At 36.7% G+C, this 14,930-nt stretch overlaps 1 protein-coding gene across 6 annotated transcripts in view; it reads left to right on the forward strand.

Annotated features, from left to right (window-relative positions):
• The window catches only part of ITSN2 (intersectin 2), an 86,854-nt gene that overhangs the window by 44,528 nt on the left and 27,396 nt on the right, over positions 1–14,930 (forward strand). For 5 of the 6 annotated variants that reach the window (XM_052809608.1, XM_052809614.1, XM_052809610.1 and 2 more), the window contains exons 12-24: positions 737–999; positions 1,690–1,839; positions 2,070–2,210; positions 3,012–3,099; positions 3,709–3,848; positions 4,739–4,819; positions 6,585–6,721; positions 8,742–9,187; positions 10,347–10,468; positions 12,727–12,902; positions 13,201–13,345; positions 13,823–14,028; positions 14,853–14,917. In XM_052809608.1, coding sequence (XP_052665568.1) covers positions 737–999; positions 1,690–1,839; positions 2,070–2,210; positions 3,012–3,099; positions 3,709–3,848; positions 4,739–4,819; positions 6,585–6,721; positions 8,742–9,187; positions 10,347–10,468; positions 12,727–12,902; positions 13,201–13,345; positions 13,823–14,028; positions 14,853–14,917 — 2,160 coding nt within the window. The remainder of the gene's footprint in view (positions 1–736; positions 1,000–1,689; positions 1,840–2,069; positions 2,211–3,011; positions 3,100–3,708; positions 3,849–4,738; positions 4,820–6,584; positions 6,722–8,741; positions 9,188–10,346; positions 10,469–12,726; positions 12,903–13,200; positions 13,346–13,822; positions 14,029–14,852; positions 14,918–14,930) is intronic. The other variant, XM_052809612.1, reaches the window with a different exon arrangement.

Genomic DNA, 14,930 nt, shown 5'->3' on the forward strand with positions numbered 1-14,930 from the left:
ATTTTGGAAAAGAAATCCTTCATGGCCAAATACTGCCATGCTACTGCAAATTTTTTTTCAGTTGAAAGTTCCTGGCATTACTTTGTTCTGGACATTTTGAAAGCAAGGAGTTCCAATGTAGCTTAATTCTCTGAAAACTAGATGCAATCTGCACATAACATAGATTCTACTACTGACTCCCTGATGCTAGCAAGGTCTCTCACATGCACGCTGCGAGACATGACTTGCCTCTCTTTTTGTAAGAGTGGTTGCTGGGAGCCTAAACCATTCCTTTGTATCTCTTTTTATCCTATACTGCAATAATTGAGCTTGATCCTGTTTTGTTTTCTGCTGTTTTTAATTCTAGGAGCTCATATAGGGAACACCCTTAAAAACTAAGCTCTTTCTCTGTATGTTAATGTTTCTTGCACATTGGGAAATCTTTTTAACAGAAGATAGTCTTCTCCTAGCTTATAAAAGCTGTTCTTTTATGTTTCTCCTAAAATTCAAGTAATTTTCATGGTCGGTTTTAAATTACAACTTTTTTTTTTTTTTTTTTGCAATTGGAGTAGACTTAGGAAAATTTAAAGGAAAATAAAAATAATACTTTAACAAATGCAAGATGCTTATATCATCCATGACCCAACAACCTGAGCTTGCCAAAAAGAAAGTATCTATCTTTAGTGGCATAACTGAGGTACTTGTTTGAGAGCAGTGTTTTGCACAGGACAGAAATAACTACCTTTCCTTATTTTAGTGACATTTGAGGACAAAAGGAAAGCCAACTATGAGAGAGGAAATATGGAGCTGGAAAAACGCCGTCAGGTCCTGTTGGAGCAGCAGCAGAGAGAGGCTGAACGTAAGGCTCAAAAAGAAAGAGAAGAACAAGAGCGAAGAGAGAGGGAACGTCAGGAACAGGAACGGAAGAAACAACTCGAAATGGAAAGGCAGCTGGAGAGACAACGAGAGTTGGAAAGACAAAGGGAAGAAGAAAGGAGGAAAGAAATAGAAAGGCGGGAGGTTGTTTTCTTGAAATTATTTTTTAACGCTTTAAGGAATATGTACATGCATACAGTATCCACTTGACAGAGCATTCAGGATTTGAGTGCTGGCTTTGGTTCTGTCTCCTCGCATGGCTATTGGCAAGTTGTCTTGGAGATAGAACATCATTTCTGTCTGAAAATATCGTGTCTGTTATAAATTAATCAACTGTTGGTATAGGCTGAAGATTTTCAGATACTTCATAGGACAGATGAGATTTTCTTGGGCAGATTTCTTGGATTTATACAAGATTGTACTGAATGCATAACTGATAATATTTTGACAGTTGAACTGGAGACAAATTTGCTTCTACTTGGTGTCTCAGCGCATGCATAAGACTTGCATATTTTATCTAGTTCTGTGAAATACTCAGAGAAGGTTATGAGCAATATCAGTCAATGTACTCATTTATGGGCAGTATTCCAAGCTAGACAGACTTTCTCTCTGAATTATATAGCTTTTCTTCATCCAGAGTTAGGAGCATGGCATGAAGAATCTTATAGGATCACTTCCTCCATTCTTTGATGCTGAAGTATATAAGAGCACTTTACAAAAATCATTATGTTGTGTTCCTGTTACGCTACTTAGAAATAGAGCACATTATATTAAATCATGGTCTCTGAGTTCTGCATCTCCGTTGTAATTTAAGGTAATGTAACTTTTCTGCAGGCAGCAAAGCAAGAACTTGAGCGCCAGCGACGATTGGAATGGGAGAGAATTCGTCGCCAAGAACTTCTTAATCAACGTAACAGGGAACAAGAAGAAATAGTCAAGTTGACCTCTAAAAAGAAGAGCCTTAATCTTGAATTAGAAGCCCTGGTAAGACAGAAATTTCACTATACATCTTGAAATACAGTATTTTGAAGTATGCAAATTTTAGAACCAACATTAATGACCCACTAGGAGTTTCACTCTGTGTTGGATGAGAAATCTAAAGCAGACACTTTGGGTTGTTTTAAAGAATTGATCATGAACTAATCTGCCCACAGATTTAGCGGAGAAGCAATTTTTGCCCTATGTGGTATAATTTGTCTTTGATTTCTTTCTAGACGGACAAACATCAGCAAATCTCAGGCAGATTGCAAGACATTCGAAGCAAAAAGCAAATTCAAAAAACTGAACTGGAGGCTTTAGATAAGAAATATGACCAAGGAATCATGGAAGTCAAGCAACTACAACAACAGCTTCAGGTTTGGAACTTTCTGTTAAGCTTGTAGTTTTCCTTTACTTCCTACTCTGTGTTTCTGTAATGCTGTTGATAATAAATACATCCCCTTAGGATGTGGAGAGAGGAAATGGGCAAGGCCATCAACATTGCAGAGGTTTTTAGTTTTATTTGTGGTGTTAAATGATTACAGGTACTACAAAAAGCTGATAGTTGAATGAGGACAGCTGTTAATACCTCAGCTGTTCTTTTGTGAACTGATAATAGTGACTTCTCTTTAACAATGAATTCTTTTATGGCTCCAGACTCAAGTTTTTCTGAGGACTGTTTTCCTGTATGCAGAGCAAGTTGGTCTTCAGGCTGAATTACTTGCTGCTCTTTTTTCTTTTTTTCTCTCTTTGAATAGCAAGACATGAATTATTTCAAATCAGTTGATTACCATAAATCATCCTCTACTATATTTTTATGTAATTCTCCTGCACATCAGGGAAACTTCTTTTCATGTTCCTGTGTGTCACAGAAAGTTATTGGTTTGTTAGGCTTGGGGCAGTCAACTTAAATGTTCTTATGATAATATTTACACTTTTAGCATGTCTGTTAATTTTTTTTTTTCCAGCTGTGTTAATATTTTTGGGTCAAAAAGCATTAAATTTTAATAGTATTTATATTGAGAGTATAGAAGTAATTTTCCCCCTACCTCATAATGATAACTTGCATCCACATTTCATTAACATGAGTTGAAGTTATGTTTGAAAATTCACCCATTTTTACTTACTGATTTATAAACAATATTAAAAATTTGTTATGTTCTCTTCAATATCTACAGGAGTATCAGAATAAACTAATCTATTTAGTTCCTGAAAAGCAGTTGTTAAGTGAAAGAATTAAAAATGCTCAACTTGAAAACACTCAGAGTAAGTGCCTGCAAATGAATTCTCTTCTGTTTGCATTGCTGGCTTTTCATCACTTCTAAAAAAGGCTGAAGGATACAGAGATGTTAATTGCATGTTCACTTTTGTATCTCTTCAGTTAGTGCCATCTTAGCATTGTTTTATCTGCATTCCATTATTTCCTTCATGTTCTAAATAAGGGGCAAACAAACACGTTTTTGTGAGAGAGCGCAGATTTTGCTTGAAACCTTATTTATACAGCCTATACAGTCCACAGATATTATTACGCCTTGTCTTTTTTTTGTAGTGTAAACTCAAGGGAGTTCGTTTATGTAAAATTTACACTGGTCTTTACATCAAATCACACTAGAAGTCCCTGTCTAGAGAAGCTTGCTGTGAATTGGTCTGATCTTAGAAAAAACAACTTGCAAATTATTCTGTATATATTACATGTAATGCCTGCATGTCTCAGATAGGCGTTGGGGCCATTTCTTTGTGCTGTATGCAAATAGGAAGGTAAATCAAGGAATTTTTGTGAGGAAAGAGATTGGGAATGTGTGTATATTAGGAAAATAATAAAATAATGAGTGAAAACAGAAGTCCTTGTAAAATTACTTGTCTTTCCTTATGCAGGTACAGGAATCAGTTCAGTGCACAAGAAATCCCTAGAAAAGGAAGAATTGTGCCAAAGACTTAAGGAACAACTAGATGCCCTTGAGAAAGAAACTGCTTCTAAACTTGCTGAAATGGATGCGTTTAACAGTCAGCTTAAGGTACATGCATTATCTAAATACTTAAGTCTTACACCAGTAAGCAGTATCTTTATTTCTCCATCCAGTCAAAGATTGGTGGCACTTCTACCAGGCTTCCAAAAAGCTTTCCCCAACTTCCAATGTCAAATAAGAATTACTGAAAGTCTTGGAGTAAATGATGCAATAAAAATGCACTTAAAACTATATCTAACATACTAAAATATGGATCTCTTGCTAACCATTGCTTTGCATGAATCCACTGTTGCTCACTCTCAACTTTTGCCTTCTAGAATTTGTTTTGATTTAGAATTGAAGTTTTTCAGGCCCCTGCAAATTCTGTTCTTGCAGTACTGAGGTTATATTGGCTACTATTTTTGAACTGCGGAATGAACATTTAACTTTTATTGAAAGAAGCACATGGTTTCATAGTACATTGTACAAGATCTGGTAGGAGACTTAGGTATTGTTCTAAAAGTAAGCATAGGCCACTTACCTGCGTAGAAGTTAAGAAATATTGACCGCTGGCTCTGAAGGCTTTTTTGTTTCAGAGGCAACTCTTGACTTGCCTAAAAATGCATGCAACTCTCAGGCATGGTAGCATGCATCCACTTTATTTACCAACTTACTCCTAGTGGCACTGATGTGAACTTGATTCTTAATTGATGGATTTATGCTGGGCCAGTGTGAGGGCTCTGCACTCTCTGATAAAAAGAACACAAAAATTTGTAAACATTTAAGGAGTTTCTTTTCTTTTTAAAAAATAGCTACATACAACATGTATTTTTAGTTACTTGTTTATTGCATGGCTTGCTGTGTTCAGTGGCTGCATCTAATACTCAGTCTTCCCTAAAATATGTTTTTCAAAATACAGTGCAAAGAGTAATTGGCTTTTTATCTACCTTATCTTACAGTGTGAGAATATGGATGATTCTGTTCTTCAGTGCCTTTTGTCTCTGCTAAGCTGTCTCAACAACCTCTTCCTCTTACTTAAGGTTATTTTCTAATCTTTGGCTCTTTTGGTTTTTAATTATTTCGCAATTTTTCTCTGCTTACTCTTTCTGTTTGGATGTACAACTTCTATTAAATAAATTTTCCTAAAAGAAAATCAATAATCTCTTTTTCTTTCTGCTAGCTTTTACATCCTTTTAAAGACTTAACATTTTCTCACCTGCTTAGAAATCCAAACTGCAAAATACTGATAGCCATTTTATTTCTTTATAGACTATGTTCACTAAGTTGTTTTACCCAGATATTTTTATTTTTAGTTAAGGTAACATCAACCAAAAAAATATTGTCTTAGATGGAAATAGTCTTCTCCCACTTTTCCATCTGTTGCTCTCTACCTGTATTGATACATCTTAAGCTGTGAGTCAGGTATATGAATTCTCATCCAAGTTTAAAAGTCTAGAAGTAGCATCAATATCCAGAATATGACATATGACATGGCAAATGCAATGCTATTAAACCTGCAGATTAACCCAGTACTAAAACCTACTTGCTGTTTTTCCTCAACACTGCTTTTGTCTGCTGGGGTCAGAAATCTGATTCTGAGAATAATTTATGAGGAAAAAAAAAATCAGAATTACTTAACTAACCTTCCCATTATACATAAGGATTATTCTGTCCTTAAATCAAAGGTATAAGAGTTTTTATAATGCAAGTTTGTTTCCACAGTGATCCTCAATTTCTATGCAAAATGAGAAGAAAAAGTATTCTCAGCTGAATATGTTTGGGGAAAAATTGTAGTCAATTGCTTGATTTAGTTTGTTGCTACAGAGACTTTCACTGAGACAGAAATCTTGTTATCTTGGCCTTTTAATAGAAATTTTACAGTATCTCTTAGGCAACATGATTATTGGTAGAGGTGCATATTGTAGTGGTAATAGGTCATTCTTAATTGCTTTATGTGCATTTATGAGATCTGATATGAAAAGTCAGGGTATACCTGTTGCATTGCTCAGTGTGTATAAATAGGATTCCTAAGAAAAAATACTGTAGTATCTTACAGATGTTTTGTAACATGGTGAAGTACAATCTAAAGTAATTCTATTGTTGTTGATTTTTTTCTTCTGTAAATTTAATTATCCTAAAGATTCATGCTGATTTTCTGCTGTGAAAAAGTTTGTTACCAGAGGGAGATGGCATAGGAATCAAAGGATGTGTTTCAAAGAAAAAGAGTAAAATTGTATTTACAAATACAGGAAAACTCGAGTCTGAGTTAGTGTCTTTAGGCTATGGCTTCCCACAGTGGTAAGCCTGCTGGATATTTTATGAAGTTTTTCTGCTTTAAATATGGGACCGATCATTCAGAAAGCATTGCAAAGGCGAGCACCTTACTGGAGGGATGCATTCTCAGGTTTATGGTATTGTGTTGGCTTTCAGTTGAAGTCTGCCTCCTTGTCGTTATTTAAAATATGCTTCATTGCCTTCTGTGTCCTTAGATAATGTTGTGTTTGAACACTGGGTTTTATATCTTCCCTTCTCCTCTGTCGTATTTGCCATTTCCAGCAGGTGTATGACTGGAAGGGCTCTTTGAAAGCCTAAGTTACGTCAAAGCCTTTGCAAACCTGCCATTTACTTTTATACTTCTGTTTATTTGACTTTCTTTACAGTGACCTCCAAGGACTATTAATAACTTAATATTACTTTGCCCATTTGTATTAAAACTTGGTTCACAAAGCATTAAAATGCCTGGATGCTTTTCTTGAAAGATTGGCTTTGTTCCTTGTGATGTACTTAATTGCGTTTCCTCCTTAGGACCTGAGAGAAAGTTACAGCACACAGCAATTAGCCTTGGAGCAGCTCCACAGGATCAAACAGGACAAAATAAGAGAGGTAGAAAAAAGAAGAGCTGAACTTGCACAGAAAAAGCGACTAGAAGATGAGGCTGCAAGGTACCATGTCTGAATGTATCAGTGTAGCAGTTTTTAAAGCAGAATAATGCTGTGGTGACTTTTAAGACACTGATTGTATTAAATGGGAGGTCTAATCAGTAAAAATACATCCTATTGAGTTGCCTTAGAGGAAACATTTTATATGGGGTACCACTGGTATAAGATGGTTTGAATTTCCTCCTTCCAATCTGTTTTTATCTTCTTTTTAAAAAAAACCCTTATAATTCAGATTTGATGCATAAATAAACCAAGTAGTCACTTTTGCTATTAAGATTTTTAGCTCCTGTAATAGATAATCCTCACACATTTAGAATTCCTCATATATTCTGCATTGTTTTACTGGCCTCAAAACTTCTGACCTATTTCCTTAAAAGCACTTCTGACTGAGCAGTTACTAGCTTTTTTTTGTCACGTGTGCAGACAGTTGTGAGATTGATACTTAAGACAATAGGAAGGGCATGGACGGCTTAATTCCTATGTTACTCTTGAAAGCTGGATTAGTGAGCAAGCTTTGAGTTTTAAACATGGTTCCTTTTTTAGGAGGACAATGAGAAAATTCATATATATATGTTTGAGAGGGTCATTCCTTCACGTATATGGTCCTGGTTTTGCTCAGCCCAGCCTTGTGTCAAGCACTCAAACTTTTACTGTCCTCAGCCCTTGGTTTTTCATGGTCTTGTTCCCAACTGTTTTGTTTTCTTTTGTTTCACTGATCAAGAAACCTTAGTTTCTAGGGTTTGATTGTGGCTGTATTAAGATGCTACTCTGTTTTTCCTCTCTCCAGACCTTCTGCTATCAGCTACCTATTTTGTGCTTAGCAGCCCTGGATTGAAACAGTGCCAGAGAGAGGGTGGATGGGTGCTCTCGGTGGGCAGTCCTCAGCTCTGGAATTGCTTTGGTCTACTAGTTTGGGCTTCACATTCAGAGAATTGCTGTGTTTTGTCTTTTTAATTTGAGAGAGGTTTTCAGTGATTCATATTTGCTTTGACTGTTTTTAATGAAACAGAGCTAGTGACCTTGTAGTATATGTGGTCTTAACTCACGGTCTTAACTCATGACAGCATTTTTTTCTACAACAGTGTGTTGGAGTTTCATAACATTTGTGACAGTCCCTTTAAGAGAACCATATGCCGTATGTATGGTGATATCTTCATTTTTCTGTTGAACATAGCTATATGATAAGAGTAACAACATTACTGCACAGCTCCTACTAGATCCTGTCATGTGCTTGAAAACACAGTAAAATGACCATCAGATGAGTGGACCTCCCACAGTGATTTGATGAAGCAGTCTCCCCTAGGCGTGGTCCCTCTTCAACAGCCTCTTCAGAAGGTGGCCCAAAGGGTTAGGTCCGCTCTTTTCAGAAGAAAGGTCTTGACAGCTAAAATACAATGATTTTTAAGAGCGTTGAATTGGATAATAACTTCTTTGGAGAGATGAGACACAGGATAAAATCTGAATAATTTCAGAGAATACAGTCAGATTTCCAGATTCTGTCTGCTGAAGAGCGTGGCAGTGGCAGGGATAATCATATTGAATAGATTACAACTGCTGAAGGCAAAAAACTCAAGCAGCGAAGATCAGTATGCAAAGGCTTTTTTTATGTATGTACCAGAGTGAAATTTTGTTAATCTGTTTGGAAATCTTGGTTTCCAATCACGACATTTGGATACTACCTTGGTGGACAGCTTAAAAGCACCTTTGTTCAATTAACAGATCACTTCTTGCTCATCAAGATGTGGGTGAGCAGTAGTGCTTGTGGAGGCCCTGCACAAGTAACCACGTGGCAGTGTTTCTATACCAAGAATTTTAATCTATTTGTTACTTATATATGAAATATACTGGCACTTATGTTAAGGCAAAGCATGGTCTCCTGTGGGAGAGCTTATTGACCAGAAAGGAGAGTGATCAATGTCATAGACTCAGTTTACTGACAAGTGCAGTTGATTACTCTATGAACGCAATCTTTTTCATTTTTATATGAATGTTCTCCTACATCTCTCTCATTCCTTTCTTTCAGGAAAGCAAAACGGGAGAAGGAGAACCGATGGCAGGAAAATATCCGAAGGGAAGAAGAAGAGAAAAAGAAACGATTGGAGGAAGAACGAATGCAGGAAAAAGTTCAAGAAAAGCTGAAAGCTGAAGAAGCAGTTGCTCTGATGAGAGAAAGGGAAAATAACCAACAGCTTCATGCAGAGGAGGAGAAAAATAGGCAAGCCACAGTCTTGAGGGAGACAGAACAACAAAGGCAGAGGCAACTGGAAGAAGATAAAAGAAAGCAAGAACAAATTGCAAAAGAAGCTGAGGAGAGGCATAAGCAGAATGAAGAAATAAAGAAGATAAAAGAAGTGACCAACTCTCAAGCGGTGGAGAAACGCACTTCCAAATTAAACATAAATGAGAAGTTTGCAGATCTGTTGAAACCAACAGAGGGTAAAAGTCTTAAGCCACCCTGGAAGAATGAAGGTAATCTTAGTCTGTTAGATTTTTTGCTTTAATGGTTCTTACTTTCCTGAGTGTTATTTCATTCTTTAAGTGTATTATTGTTAATGTGACACTATGGCAGGCTTATTGTGTAAAATACTATTTAAAAAAAAAAAAAAAAACAACCAGCAATGTTTCATGTCTTTAGTTCATTATAAGTCATCCTATTAACTTAGGTTAATTCTATCAGTTTTCAGCACCAATGACTCTGATGACAAATCTTCCAGTGATCATGGTCAACAAATCACAAATGCTGGAAACAGTAATATTTTAGCTTTTTCCTAAGGCCTGCTCTTTCTGTCATTAAAGTGGAATGCTAATACAGAGGAGTTCTGTTCAGTGATGAGTGGATGGGCAGGTAATGCTCAGCGAAGTGATTTATTAACATTGAAATCTAGCTTATTTCTGCATTACTCAATGCCTCTCATTAAAAAACAAAGAACAGAATGACTAAATGTAACTCTAGTTATGGGACTTTGAAAAGTACTGGTTTAACAATATTTTCGCTAAAGGCGGTTTTGATTACTTCCATCCTTCATTAGTTCTTGTCAGTTTTTATTAGCCGTTTCTATCAGTGAGTTCAGCAAGAATCAAATTAGAACAGTGCTGAAAGATATTCGCAAACCTCAGCTATACCTTGTAAAACATTCACTGTTAGCAACATCAGTCACAGACTTGGAGAACAGAGATGCAAAGAAAATAGAAATCATGATATTTTGCTATTTTAGGTTTCTAGGTAAAATCTTCACCCATGCTGCTAAACACTTATTGTGCAACAGTGGTATCTTTTCAGCTTGGAAAATTAGAATTGTGTTAAACGAGACTATATTAAAGCACTGGCTTAGCCAGAGCAGCTTGACAAGGAAAGACGAGAAGATAAAGATGTCATTTTTTTGCTTCAGAAGACAATGCATTTTATTGTCTGTGTTACATTTACTATGATTGGCATGTTAAACTCTTGCATTGTATGCATCCCATCAGCTTGCTGTAGCTGGTGATCTCCTTTGATACTTGCATGGTGTCTGGGGCAAGAACTGTTCTCCTCTTATGTTCATACATGTTGCTTAGAATGATGGGGCTCCAACTAAGTGCATGTCTTTGAGCTGTATCAAAATGGTAACTTGTTTTCTTATCCTTTCAGGCAATGCAGTTAGTGTCTCAGAGTCTAGGAATTCAGTTGCCTTGGTAAATTACAGAGCTTTATATCCATTTGAAGCAAGGAATCATGATGAGATGAGCTTTAATACTGGGGATATAATTCAGGTAAGATTTGCCATTCACATTTAACTTGCAAAAATCACTGCCCCCCCTTCCCCAGCCTTGAGATATACAAGGTCTTAAATGTCAAAAGCATTACGCTGATATGTTTTAAGGCTTACTCAAGATTTAAATTGGATTGCCTTTTTTTTTTTTTTCCTAAACAGGTGGCATTAGGATTAGTTCAGCCCAAAAAAATCTTTCTTTGGATCTTACGCATCATAGAGGTGTTGAGAATCTGTTTAAGATAACAGTAGTGAATGCGAAACATAAACTTTCTAAAATTAGTAGATCAGGAATGATATAGTTGTTGCAGTTTGTTGTTCATGTACAGGTTGGCCTCTTAAGTGTCTGCTTGAAATATAAGCCTATGTCCTGGTTTTGGCTGGGATAGAGTTAATTTTCTTTCTAGTAGCTGGTATAGTGTTATGTTTTGGATTCAGTATGAGAAGAATGTTGATAACACACTGATGTTTTCAGTTGTTGCTGAGTAGTGTTTATACCAAGTCAAGGATTTTTCAGCTTCTCATGCCCAGCCAGCAAGAAGGCTGGAGGGGCACAAGAAGTTGGGAGGGGACAGAGCCAGGACAGCTGACCCAAACTGGCCAAAGGGGTATTCCATACCATGTGATGTCATGCCCAGTATATAAACTGGGGGGAGTTGGCCTGGGGGGATCGCTGATGGGGAACTAACTGGGCATTGGTCAGTGAGTGGTGAGCAATTGCGTTGTGCATCACTTTTGTATATTCCAATCCTTTCATTATTGTTATTATTATCATTATTATTTTCTTCCTTTCTGTTCTATTAAACTGTTCTTATCCCACAAGTTTTACTTTTTTTCTTGATTCTCTCCCGCATCCTACTGGGGGGTGGGGGGGGAAGTGAGTGAGTGGCTGCATGGTCCTTAGTTGCTGGCTGGGGTTAAACCACGACAGCATAGTAAATAGAGGCATGAATCATTAATTAATGGCATTTGAATTAAAATAAAACTATTTATTTAACGAGTAGATGTGAAAGGTTCTTCTGAATCTTAATACCATTTTCTATTGTGTTGTTAACATAGACTTCTGCCTTTTGTTGGCTGGTCCTTTATAAATGGTCCATCAGGCAGATATCTATAGTAGTTTATTCTTTCTAGCACTTTTCTGGATTCAGCTGAATATGCTGTCTATAATATTACAGCAGGACCATAAGATTGGAAATGTCTTCTGGCATCTCAGTTGAAATGTGTGTTATTTCATGTAATTATATCACTTGTCAGCATACATGTTTTTGAAAGCATGTGCGTTCAGGTAGACTTGTGAAAACTGATTTAAAACTGTGGTAATACAATTAGTATATATGTATCTAATGTATAAGTACGTATGGTTCTTCCTCATTCAGACTGTAAGTGATATAGGTAAGTGACAAGGGAGAATTTACAAAGCAGTGCGGTACAAAATATTAAAACAAATATTAGCCTTCAGTTTGTTAGTGTTAAATCATTATTTGCATTTTCATACCAATGAAGCATGGAAGAGGGAACAAGAGAAGTAGGTTTTGTTTTGGCTTCTGTCTCAGATATAATTAACTGTGTCATTTAACTACTGATAACTTATTTTAGAAATAGCCTAACAGCTGCCACCTCCTCCTCTTATACCCCAAACCTCAACTAAGCTAACTAGCTGATAGTATTTGATGAGCTGCCAATTTTTAGCTAATTTTGACCAATTTGCTAATTTGCAGCATAATGGAGGCTTCAGCATTGCTATGAATAAGGATGATCTATACTTAATCGTATAGTAAATAACAGAATTTTTGCACGTGTTTTGGATGCAGTCAAATGACACAATTATATTTGGAAGCAGAACTGCAGCAGTTGTTTTCGTCTGCTGCTAGGCTCACCAGCCACTGCCTCTCGGCTGCGTGTTCGGCAAAATACAACACTGCACTGTAATTTTTGGCAAGCCAGAGTGGCTCCAGGTATACTACATGATCCCCAATGTGCATGTTCGGGGCCCATTTGAAGGAATGTAATGTCTTTGAGACCTGTCTCTACCTGTGTCTAAAACCAGGGCAATTGCATCATAACACTTGTTTCTTGAACAGGGCAAAATCAGTTCTGAAAGGGAAGAGAATGAAAATGCTGATCCCTGTATGAGTGTTGCTCACACTGCTCAATTCAGAGTGCCAGCAGGTGCTGACGCACTAGATATGTGCTAGAAACCCTGTTTGTTTCACACTGCTAATTGTGTTTTCTTTGTATTTATCCTCCTGTCCATAGGTTGATGAAAAAACTGTGGGAGAGCCTGGTTGGCTTTATGGGAGTTTTCAAGGACATTTTGGTTGGTTTCCATGCAATTATGTAGAAAAAATACCAGAAAGAGAAAAATCTGTATCTCCTAAGAAGGCCTTACTTCCTCCTACAGTATCTTTATCTACTACCTCAGCTGCTTCAGAGTGAGTTTTTGTTACGTTTGTGTCAAAATTGCTTTTTCTAAATTTAGCTAATGCATAATGTGCTGTATAGTTTCATTTGGTGTTTGTTTTTAAAATATAAATGCACAAAACTTACTGAAGAACCTACCTGAAAGTCTTAGTTTGGAAATTTTAAGTATTTGGTAGTCTGTTTCGCATTGTATAGAATATCTGTTTTGTATATGTTTTTCTTAAAAAAAAATAAAAAAAGTTATTCTGCTTGAGGTACTTTTTAAATAAAAATTGTAATGTGTTAAATGTGCCCGTATTCAATTTGCAGACCACTTTCACCAAGTAGATCTGCAGAAGAATCTGATCACCAAAACACACCTTTTTCTAGCTTGAATGTTAATACAGCATGGCAACAGAAATCAGCTTTTACTCGCACTGTGTCCCCTGGATCTGTTTCACCCATTCATGGACAGGTATATTGTGTGAGAGTGGAGAACTTGCTGTATTTTAGATTGATGTTAATGAAACTGATTTAAAGAAAAACCAAAACACAACTTTTCTAATACTGGGTGCACTGAACAGGCTAGAGGATAAAGGAGCTAGTCTGAATGCTCCACTAGTATGCATTGACATAATTCCATATGTTTCCAGGGACCCCTGAGCAAGAAGACTCATGCAGTATGTTTCATAACTCTAAAATAATTTTCACCTGTAATTAGACACACAAGATATTTCTAACAAATAAGAAACAGAGTTGACAGATTGATCCTCAGTTAACAGCTTGTATACGTCAACGTAGAAAAAAAATAGTTATTCAGCCATCACTTAGGAATGAAGTTGCTTAAACTTCAATAAAAGATACATCAATGTTTGTTTGTTTGTTTGTTTTTAACACTTGGCACCAGGTTGGGGAGTGTGGTCGATCAACATCTCCACTTCTGTCTTAACAGGGGCAGCCTGTCGAGAACTTAAAAGCACAAGCACTTTGCTCTTGGACTGCAAAAAAAGAGAACCACTTGAATTTTTCAAAAAATGATATCATTGCTGTCCTGGAGCAGCAGGAAAACTGGTGGTTTGGAGAGGTACATGGAGGAAGGGGTTGGTTTCCAAAATCATATGTTAAGCTCTTACCTGGGAGCGAAATCAAGAAAGAGGAGTAAGTGCGACTTTTATTTTCATTTTATTCAACAGTTTATAAAAAGAGGTGGTTTAGAGTGCAAAATTCCTGCAGTGCTTTAAAGTGCAGAATATAAATACCATTTACAATTTACACCATGCCATTTTAGGCTTTTATTATTTCATTCTGGCAACCCAAGTAATGTTGGGCTCACTACTGTGTAAATAGACAGTCTTCCAAGGCTGAGTGCTGTGAAAAATCAGTTTGATTATTCATCAAGTGCCAGACTTTGTTTTGGTTCATTACCAAGTCAGCTCTCTTGCAGTGTATTTGTGTTCTGCCTTTGAAGGTGCCAATTTCTAAGTGACCTACAAATAATTGTAAGCTTGTAAGGCACATCTTGCAGAAGTAGTGTATTTTTCTTTACTTGAAGGATAATTATGTCTATTCTAATGCTGCAAGGTAACTGTTCAGGTAATAATTCAAAGTCTGGTTACTGCTGGGATGGCTGCACCATTGTGTGTGAATTGTTCTTTCCATGCGTTATGATAAAAGTTCTTAGATATTCTCTAGAATGAGAGAATTTAGACAAAATATTCTTTTGGATAGCATAATTTGCGAATATATCTTCTCGTCTTTCATCACATTACATTTCTTTTTTTGAAGTGGTGTGCTCTTGGACGCCATTGATATCTTAAATATCAGTAATACCTGCCGCTGTTTGACAGTCAAGAAAGTCTTTGCAATTAATTCAGAGGCAATACCAACTTTGAGATAACCAAAGTGAGCTTAGTCTCATCCTAATAAAGGGATTTGTTCTTGATCAGCCTTTTAGTTACACAACCCCTTTTTTCTTTCTGCAGACCAGAAGCTATTTATGCAGCTGTAAACAAAAAGCCTAATACACAGTCTTACGCAGCAGGAGAGGGTAAGACAGCATG

The sequence above is a fragment of the Harpia harpyja genome, chromosome 15, assembly GCF_026419915.1.
Source record: "Harpia harpyja isolate bHarHar1 chromosome 15, bHarHar1 primary haplotype, whole genome shotgun sequence".
Taxonomy (NCBI): Eukaryota; Metazoa; Chordata; class Aves; order Accipitriformes; family Accipitridae; genus Harpia; species Harpia harpyja.